General features: G+C 43.1%; 2 protein-coding genes across 2 annotated transcripts; both read right to left on the bottom strand.

The window, feature by feature from the left end:
* Positions 1-117: 117 nt before the first annotated feature.
* rad9b (RAD9 checkpoint clamp component B) lies at positions 118-7186 on the bottom strand. Its single transcript, XM_030059213.1, has 11 exons — positions 7153-7186; positions 6837-6907; positions 6171-6308; positions 5734-5848; positions 5332-5431; positions 4694-4800; positions 4337-4443; positions 3288-3352; positions 2783-2905; positions 822-1044; positions 118-294 (listed from the first exon to the last, which is right to left on the bottom strand). Exons 1-11 carry the CDS (start codon positions 7184-7186, stop codon positions 157-159), a joined length of 1221 nt encoding a protein of 406 aa, XP_029915073.1. The 3' UTR covers positions 118-156.
* A 1466-nt stretch (positions 7187-8652) lies between these two features.
* Positions 8653-9533, bottom strand: LOC115365767 (protein FAM216A). Its single transcript, XM_030060921.1, has 3 exons — positions 9431-9533; positions 9150-9276; positions 8653-9065 (listed from the first exon to the last, which is right to left on the bottom strand). The coding sequence occupies exons 1-3, from the start codon at positions 9479-9481 to the stop codon at positions 8890-8892; spliced, it is 354 nt and encodes a 117-aa protein (XP_029916781.1). The 5' UTR covers positions 9482-9533; the 3' UTR covers positions 8653-8889.
* Between the last annotated feature and the right edge of the window lie 914 nt (positions 9534-10447).

The following is a 10447-nucleotide window of genomic DNA, read 5'->3' as shown; positions in this document are numbered from 1 at the left end:
TGAGATACATCAAAAGCAAGAGGTTTAAGCCATAAACATCCTTGACACTTCAAACAACAAACAATAAATAGGTGTAGGTATGATAATTTATGATCTCTATTTTCTGAAACAGCTAAGACTCTTCAATGAAATGAACAGTGTCTAAAGGCTCTGTACTTAGAGAGAAGGGCTTCTTGTAATGTCTTCCTCAATCTCCTCTTCTGCATCACTGGAACATGCCAGGACAAGGAGTGTGGAGGCACAGCCATCCTCACCCTGCTCTGAGGACAAGGCTCTGAACAGGAGGGAGCAAATCTACCAGTGGAAAAACACACACAAACACATATAAGAGTGTGTTAGTGTGTTATTAAAATGGTATTTTTTCACTATTTAATATACATGGCTTTTAAATCAGTTGATGAAACGGGTTTCATTTCAGACCTCAAGGTGAAGAAAATAGTAAAAGCATTTACTATTCGTTGCATAGAACCTATTATTTTGGGATTACCCCTGACTGAACCTAGCAGGTTACTAAAAACAGTTACTATTCCAAGACAATCAGGGAATAAAGTGAAGTGGCGTAGGTGACTGCAAATCACAGAGCTGATCAGAGCTCACTGTCACCTTGCGCAATTCTATAATCACGCCACATAGGGTGCAGCATTATGGCAATCTGGGCATGCTTCCAACTGAAGGTCAAGGTAAAACACCATCAGCACGTCGTTGCTTCACAATGCAGCAAAAGCGGTCAAGTCTGTCAAGCACTCGTGCTTCAGGGAACAAACAGGCTGTCTGAGTCCTCACAGCAATTTAATTAACCCTGGGGGATGCACTGCTGTTACCTCGGAGGACGCAGGACTTGTGATGGTACTGGCACAATCCCTGTGAGGTAACATGAGTCTGTCCAGGTTCTCAGCCTCCATCAGGTGGGTCATCGGGGCTGCAGGGTTGGCTATAGGGCTGCCCTGGCTGGATGCTACCAACTCAGTCATAGCACAAAGGTCCTTGAGGTTTCTGCTATCTGATGCACCTGCACCTTCCAGGATGCCAGTGGCATATCCACACCTGAGAACAGAGTTATTTCTACCCACAAACTCAAAATGGGTTTTGTTGGTTTGTTTTTCAAAACCCCAAAGATAATGCTCAGATGGTGATTTGGCAACCATGTAACACAAAAATGAAAAAATGTGTGGTGTGCATGATCTGTAGCAACATAATCATTTTGTCTCTATGTAGACACAACACTTAAGTCACAGCACGTCTAGTGAAATCTAACTCTGCTGAGAGCGCGGATTAGTGCAGAGCCTCGTGAGTTACTATGTAGGCACATGTGCCAATTTGTCCGAGGGAGGGAGAGAGGATTGACTAATAGGAGGAGGGAGAGAAGAAAAAAAAAAGGGTGGAGGTAAATAGAGGCCAGCCAGGAAACATTCATACATCCCTTCACTAGCACAGCACCCATAAAGCAGAGATGCAAGGCATCTAGAAGGGGAAAATCTTTTGCATTATCTCAGAAATATTAGAGAAATAATTACTCTGTGCACTTGTTAATTTTGGGCTTAGCTCCCTAATTGCCAAAAATAATAACATAATTCCTTTATATACATATAACTTAGACATATCCTGATTCGGAGACACCCAAATATAATAACTGGGATATTGGATAGAGAGTATGCAAATACTTTATTCCAGTTTGTGGAGTTTTTTGTAAATAATGATACCATGATAATATTTCCAAGGTTATGGTTGCTTACCCTTACCAAGCTATTCATTTTCTGGGCATGTACAGTCATATAAACATTTTATCCTGAGTATAACCTTAACTAGAGTATGAGCTAACACATTTCTGTGCGTGTCATTGCACTCCATGCCATAAACACTACAGAAGCAACCAGACCAGAACTGTGCAACTGTGCCGCAGCAGGACACAAAGAAAACCCACTGGTTCTAAAATGTTCCCAGACAACCTCAGGCTCTGGTTAAACTTCATGTCATTCCCATGAGGAAGCAGCAAAACATGTTTTTCTACAAGCCTGTCCCCAACAACAATAATGCATCAGCTACTGCATGTAAGCCAGCAGCCTCAATGAATCATCTGAAAAGTGAGAGAAAGAAAAAAGTAAAGGAGAGCAGTCTGTAGCTCAAGTCCAGGAGCTGAAAAACTGCCTACTTATAATGTTGCTGTGGACTGCTAGTTCTGCACACAAGGAAACAGAGTTACAAATGACCCGGATGTTCAGCTGGGACTGCTCCAGGAAAGTCCACGCACAGCCCAGAGCAGAGTGCTGCAGAGACACTTTGAGAGATGGACAGGCCAGGAGAACGAGCCGAGCAGCAGAGTGACATCAACAGAAACCAGGCTAGCCTGGCGGATATGAGGGGATTACAGACTGTCAGACTGACAGCCTTCTCATCCCACACACCCTGGGCTTGCCCCATTTATCTCAGTGGCAGACACAAGGCTGCATGTGGAAACACTAGGCTATGCCTCTTAAAAGGCTAAAAACAGAGAGCCAACAGCCTTGACTGGGTGCCAGAAGGGAAGCTCAGGTGGGAAAATTCAATTAAACTCTCTAATACGCTGTCACTGTAGATTTGAGGGCGTAGGCTTGCAAAGACTCCAGTTGTGACAAGGACCCTGTCTAGTCAGTATAAGAAGAAAAGAAATTTGCCCTAATCTGTGCTACTGGTGTGTTACAGATCTCTGATGGTGCAGACAGAGTCAGATTAAAAACAGCATGTGCCATTTGATTTTTCAGGCAACGACAGTGAAGTATTACAGAGGCAGCACTGCATTGGTTACCTGGGTGTCGTGGGGGCCTGGGCCTCTGCGGCTTGAGAGGGGCCGCCGCTCTCAGAGTCAGTGAGAGTAGCCAGCATCACACTGGCCTCCAGGACCATGTCCTCCACAGTGAAGCACACAGGCCTGAGAGCAACAACAGCAGCACTGACAAACTGATGGATATCTGACAATAGCCAGAGCAGGGTTTAGGAGCAGGACAGGAAACTGACTTTATTTTATTTTTATATAGAGGCTATTTCACTGTCTTCTCAGTGATTCCAAAACAGAGGTACTCACAGTGACTTGTCACCTGCTAAAATGGCTGTGAAAGTAGACACACTTAGCAGCTGCAGACAAAGTGTATCAATTTACTGAATTTCACTGTTGGCTGGTGTTAATTTCCCACTCCATGTGCAGTGTCTGTGTTACAGTGCAGAACTGGGTTACTTGGGTGTCTACAGACTGGCTCCCTGTAATCTGAGATACAAAAAACATTCAAGCTAATCATGACAACCAAGAGACTTACTTTCCTGCGGCACTGAAGTGGACAGACACCGGCAGGCCATGTGACTCTGCAAAGGACACTAAACCCTAGAAGGAAAAAAAAATAGGAGCCGTTTACTAGGCACAGTTCACTCAGCCTTGCTTGGTGCAGTATATGGCATGACTACAACTTTTACAAGCAGATTTTGACTACAAGAGTTTATAGACAGCCATGTTTACAGCGAATCAGCTAAGGAGAGATTTCTAACACTCAGTAAGTAAGACGGACCAAAACGTAAAGCCGGTCTCTAAATCTGTTTAAACCCAAATTCAAGCTAACAGGAACCAACAGGAGCACAAGATGAAGACCAGGCTGCCTAATGAGGAACCTCACAACGGGGCGCCCAAGAGACATTCCACAACATTAGGGACAGGAGTTGTGAGCGTTAATGCAGGTCAAGTCTCATTAACTGGGCTATTACAGGGACCGTTCATCCAAATTTCCACATGACCAACCAAATCCATTTACTCTCTATAAGACAAAAGGATGCAATTTAAGTCGGAAGGTGTTTATTTAGAAACTGCAATGAAGCCCTTGGCACTTGATTGTCCTCAAAGGTTCAACGTTTTGCAACTGAACTATAAACAGATTAACATAATCCCTAGCTCCATTGTTCATCTTTTTTTTTTTTTTTAATAAAGACAGATTTGGCTTGGAAGTTGCACAGTCCCAAACAAACTATGCTGTGGGTAGCATATAATTTCTGCTACTCATATCTCCGATTACTTTTTCTGTGTAGTCATATAAAATGAATCACTGAGGTCATGAGAGCTTTGCTATAAAAACTGCTCACAGTGTGCAGGGGAAAGTTCAAATGAAAGCGATACAGAGGACGGAGGCTTCGGGACACTTGAGTGCCCAGATTCCAGAACCAGAAATATGACCTCTTAAACATCAAATAAGCGCAAGCATCACGCATACACACCTACACACACTTGCACATGCACGCACATGCACACACACCCACACCACATAATATTCAAAGTCTCATGTGACAGGATAAAAGGAGCCACCAAATATAACCCTGTTACCCTCAGCTCCTTCAGACAGAAGGTTATGTCGGAGTCCACCCCAACCTGGAAGTGGTCGAACTCATCTGGGTGTAAGGACATCTCGGTGTACACCATCCTCAGGTGCTCTGCAACCAAAGATGACCTGGGTCAACCTGGACTCACAAATAAGTCTTGCTGTCTGTAGTAAATGTGACTGGAGCATCAGACGGGTGGTGTTTACACCATCAGGATGCAATGCACAGTGTCAGGTAAGTTGCAACGACTTTGAAACTGCTGAAACTTCCTGGCACTCGCTGCACTGTCCCGAGCCTGAGCTGAATCATAATCTAACATTGGGAGGAACAGCGTGTAGAGGTGGCTGAGGACAAAGCTCACCGTTTCCGTCCTGGTGGTAATTTCTCAAATTGACCCTCAGAGGAGTCATGGACAGAGTGACCTCCTCCTGGGTGACGGGGAAATGCATCACCATGTCACTAAGAAGCCTGCAGATTCAAAACAAGTGCAAAGCGTGACAAAGACACTCAGCCATTAATGCACAATTTCATTTTAAAGGATAGATCATGACATTGTAAAGTTGGGATTCATGTCTTGAGCTGTTATATGCACCTCTTTATATGTATGTTCAAATGCCTTTACACTGGCTCTTATGTACCTGGCTGCACGGAGGATTCCCCCCGCCATTTTGACATGAAATAACAGGGTAAACATAAAAGTGTTACTAATGACATTCATTAAGGTGCCACCCCATCCAGGTCTATGGAGTTTTAATGTCATGTAGCACCTGTGTTTACCCTGCTACTGCATGTCAAAATGGCTGCCATGAAAACTGAACTGAACCTAATCCTACACTGTGAATACAAAATATCACATCCACCCAGTGTCTTCATGAAAGAGTTACCATTTGAATCCAACGGACAGCGACCATTAATTCCACTTTAAATCCACAAGGATGAATTTTTTAAAGCATTGTTGATGCAACTAAGACATGGTTTGTGCAAAACACAAGAGCTAACCTGGCCTGAGCCTTCAGCACATTGGGACAGAGGTGTGAGTTAAACACCGCCTGCAGAGCCTCACTCTCCTGGTAATGCAGGTTGTAGGTTTTAGTGATGCCTGTCAGAAAAGTAGACACAGGATATATGGAGCATACTGCCACCAAGTGCTACCAAAATGCAATGCCAATTCTGCAGAATAGTGCTCATGTTAGAGACAAAACTGAACACCCTCAAAATATGGCTACAGACTAAATAAAACAGACAGGAAAAGATTCAGAATTTTCAGAAGCATGTTTTAAGACATTACTCATACACTCCATTTATTACTGAGCTGTAATAACTAAGTAAATGAAAGAGCTATTTGTGAAAATAAGATGGGTTTCTAAAAATTCCTGAACGATCCCTTGCAGCATTCCCTACCGTGCCTGCAGAAAAACTGGAATACCACTCGGTCATCAGAGGTGTTGACTGATATCTGACATCGGTCCACATTACGCTCAATGGAAGCCAAGCATCGAAAAAGTGGCATCACAGACTTAATAACAAAGAGACACTGTGTTTAGAGTAGATGGCCATCACTGCTTTACAATTAAGAATGTCCAGCAGGATCAGGCCATATCTCGCTGATCTTCTTAATACAACTTCCAAGTATCACTGGGATCCGCTTTCTTTTAATTAAGTCGGAGTTGAGGAAGGGATAAAACTAAAGTTCTGCTGTGAGCACATTTTATGTTCTAATGTCTTTCTCATGCCTTAAGTTAGTGCTGATTTTGTTACATTCACTACTGTCTCCCATATCTCTGAACCTGCCATGTCAGGTCCAGCTCCCTGCAAAGTGATCGACAGCTAGCTGATACCTTCATGACTAGTTTGCATTTGACTGTTCCACCATCCTGCTGTGGTCCTGATCCGAGGCTGTAGCGCTCAAAGAACAGCGGGGAGAAGAGGAAGCAGGCATAGGCAGAATGAGCTGAATTCACTGACCTCACTGCCAGCTGAGAGAGAGAGATAGATATGTCATAGATAGAAAGCAGAGACAGACCCTGACCAAGTACAGGCTCCGTGGTCGCCAACTGGCAATCGAAAAAGGACGACACAAAAAAAATCATGTCACTCAAAAGAAAAAAGAATATGTGGTCACTGTTGGACAGGTGAGGCTGAGGCATTTCCTCCTGCAATGTAAAACATTCAGTGAAATAACAATGCACAGGATATACTGTATATATGTATAATTAACACATATAGTCAACTTATTACTGTTGAAATGTTTTAATGTATTGTTACTGTATTGTATATTTGAACAAACTGTACTTTGATGCTTTTTGATGCTGTTCTTGCAACTTTCATGACAATAAAGCCATTGAATTGAATTGAATTGAATTGAATAAAAAGAGAGAGAGAGAGAGAGAGAGAGAGAGAGAGAGAGAGAGAGAGAGAGAGAGAGAGAGAGAGAGAGAGAGAGAGAGAGTAGTTGGGGTGCAGGTATGGTGGTGACCTCCCAGCTGTAGTTTGTATCTTCTCACCCCTTTCACCGTGGGATCCAGCCACAGGGCATCTCCAATTCGTGACAGGGCATGAACAGCCTTCCCAAAAGCTGCGGGGTCAGGTGCACAGCACAGAGAGGACATGGTTAGCACGTGGTTAGCTCCACAACAGCACACCTGTCTGTCCCCCTCCCTGTCACTGACAAACACAGTCAACGCTGCCAGAGCAGTCGGGCTAGCTAACGCGGCCTCTGGTTTGGTTTAACTCGAGCTGCTCCAGCTGGTATGAAGTTCACAGGCTGCTAGTCATGGCCGCAGGCCGGGTTCGCTCCTGTTTGGTCAGTGTTGCCGTTACCTTTGACACAGTTTCCCTCAATGACACAGTTCATGTTTGCAGGTGACCAAACTGCTGGGCTCTGCTCCACTGACCGCCACGATAACACAATGTATAACGTCAGCGGACGTCACGCAGCCGCCTGCGTGCGTGTCGCCCTTGACAGCGCGCGCACACACATGTTGAACAACATGTTCACGCGTCCATGCCGCGTCCAGAAGGCCTCACACGGCTCAGCCTCCACACGGTGTGTTGTTAAAGGGGGTACGTATTAACCAGTAATAAACTGTAACCACAAAGTCCTCTGGAACTGTTTTATTGAGATTATTTTTCTGCATTTCTGCTTCACTGGACAGGCAAACAAGAGACAGAGGGGAAAAAACTCTTTCCAAATGTATTTCCAGCTGTATCCATAGCCAAGTTTAACAGAGTTAAGTAAAGTTAAACTAAAATTTAAATCTAGATTTGAAAAAATATATAACTAATATATAACTAATATGTAACTAAAATAAAATAAATGTACACAGAAAATGCCTTCTAATTCAGTCTTTGTCAATTTAGTCCAATTTGTTAATTTGACAGCAATAGCAAACATGAGGAGGCATTCGTCCATATGACACTAGGGCGGTCAGCTTCCGTCACAAAGTGTATGGACTGTGATATCTATTCTGAACTTATTAAATGTTTCCGTGGCAAACACCCCTCATATTATATATTTAAAAAGAATAATGCTGAAACTAAAAAAAAAAAAACTGAAGCTAAACATGAAACTGGCAAATCCATTCTGGAAACTAACTGCTACTAAACTGAATTGAAAACCAAAATTAAAAATGAAATAACAATTAAAAACGGATGAAAAACATAAAACTGTAACTCTGACACTAACCCTGGCTGACTCAAGGGTTCACTCATAGTGTTCCAGCCAACTCAGAAAATGTGAGATTAGTTTTACTGTTCATGTTATTTGATTTATTTAGTGTAAATACACTAAAATATAAGGGAGTATAGCAGTGAAAATATTCTCAGATGAAGGTCACTGAGATATTTTGGGGGAGGGGGGCGGCTCCCTGTCCTGTAATGCATGTCTGCTGGGGGGTCCTGATATGAAGAGGTTTGCAGGAGCAGTGAATAGGAGATTTGACCCACAACTGAGCTAAACTTTTCAGCAAAGGTGTGTGAATTCATCGATCAGGTTTAAAAACTCTGTCCTGTTGGCAGACATGATTTGGAGTAAATCATTTTCTCGAGCACTGTGCATTGTGGAGAGGTTTGATAGCACACAGGAGTGAAGTATCTCCTGACTGACTGACCTGAAAGGCTAGTAAAGAGGGATGTGACCTATTTTCCTAATCAGGCTACCTTACTGCAAATTCCAGTGTAGGCCCGGGACGTCACACAGCTCAGTGTGGAAAGCCCAAACCCAGGTATGCTGTTGGAGAGGAAATGTAAACTCAGGCCAATAAATGTCAGGGACAACTGTTTCCAGCAGCATCATCACTGTTAAACTTTTATTTTGACATGGGAGAACAGCAGAGCAAGTGATAACTTTGACAACAAGATTTGGGTGAGTATCCCATGTAATGTATGTTGGTCTCATGTGGCCCGAGCACACCCACATTTCTTGGTGTGGGATAGTTGAAAATATAATTTAATACATTTGTGCTACAGTAGACAAAGGTTACACAAAGATCAACAAAATCCACTCACTCAAAGATCGTTTAGAGGCTCTCAGAACAGCAAATCATGTGACATTAGACGTCACCTTTTGACAATTTTTGGAAGGATAAGTTCAGAGTGAGCTGTGCCCCTGCTGCTCTTCCTCTGCCCCTGTGGCTTTGTCCTCGACCCCACATCTTTCTCTGCATCCACCTGGAACGTGCACTTGTCTTTATGTGGATGATCCCCGTACCTTTTCCTACCCATGGAGCTCTGACCTAGAAAATACAAGTCACAGTATGAGGTGTTTGTGTTATCACGGAAGCCACCAAACTGTGTTTTGGAGACACTGAGATACACACCAGTTTTAATGCACGTGTGCAGCACGTTGAGATAGTGCTGCTTCATCTGCCGCCTCATGTGCTCTGTGCTGTAAACATTTGCTATGCTGAGAAGGTAGCGTCTCTGTCCCGTTGTAAGGGCCGGGTGCTGAAAGACAGACAAAACTAATGTGATCATACAAGGCAGAATGACAGTAACCTCATTATGTAAGAGGAATGCTGTAATTATCTCATTCAGGCCATCTTGGAAACCATGAATAGAACTAACAACCACACATCTGTCCTAAGGTTACAGTAGGTACCTGTAAGAAGGGTGCAGTCATCATGGATTTGGGGATGTGTATGGTTTTCATGTGCTGGCTGCCAGCAGACTCTGTGTACGTTCCTCTGTGTAGCTCTCTCACTTGCTGATTAGGTGAACACTCAAAGCCTGTCAAAGCTGATGTATTGAGGAAAGAGTGGCAAAACAGCCTTATTGTTTAAAACAGCTGAGAGAATCCACTTAACTATGTATGCAGCAGATGCACCTTCACCACACAAAAAGCAAACTGATTAATCTGAAAGCCAGTGGTTTATAGCATATTACTTTACCTATCACATTAAATTTGTTTGTTCAGGGTTAGTACAAATGAGGGGAAAATAAGTTTCTAGGCTACATGTCCAACTTCATTTTGCATCATTTTTGTGCTGTGAATTCAGTGACTAGGACGTCAGTAAGTATTGAGACTCTTTCCCTTCCTCAACACAAAAAGCAAATATCTGCAGTGGTGGCAGTTTTCATTTTGCTCACTTTTTTTGCAGTTCTAAGTAGACAGCCTTTTACTTCACTTACAATGAGCATCTCATAGGAAACAAATATTTGCTCCAGAACTTTATACTTACCGTCCTTGCACCTCTTGTTAGACTCTGAAGACCTATAATTGAGTAATTTCATTGTGATCATGGAAATAAACACGAGATTCATCCAAAAGAGAAGTGAATGCTCTTGATGTGGTCTTACCTTACTAAAATGTGACCACCTCCATTTTTCAACAGGCTCTCTTTCTTTAGATGCTCGACAAAAGTAACCCGTTTTCTCATTGTTGCGTTCAAAGCCAGTGTTTCCTGTGTATGTCACAGAGTGGTCGCCAGCAAATTTTTATCAGCTCATTCAGCACAGTATGTGTTACAGCCAGCAGAGCCCATTACTGTGAAATGAAGCCAGCCCTGAAACCCGACACTCTCCCCAGGGTTCCAATTACAGAGCAGAGGTCTAATATACTTGAACCCTATACATGTTCTCATCTAAAATGTAAAACACAAACAAAATCACAAGCCAC

This window comes from Myripristis murdjan, chromosome 9, assembly GCF_902150065.1.
Source record: "Myripristis murdjan chromosome 9, fMyrMur1.1, whole genome shotgun sequence".
In the NCBI taxonomy this organism is placed as follows: domain Eukaryota; kingdom Metazoa; phylum Chordata; class Actinopteri; order Holocentriformes; family Holocentridae; genus Myripristis; species Myripristis murdjan.
The sequence above is the reverse complement of the archived record's forward strand: the minus strand, read 5'-3'. Positions and strand labels throughout refer to the sequence as shown.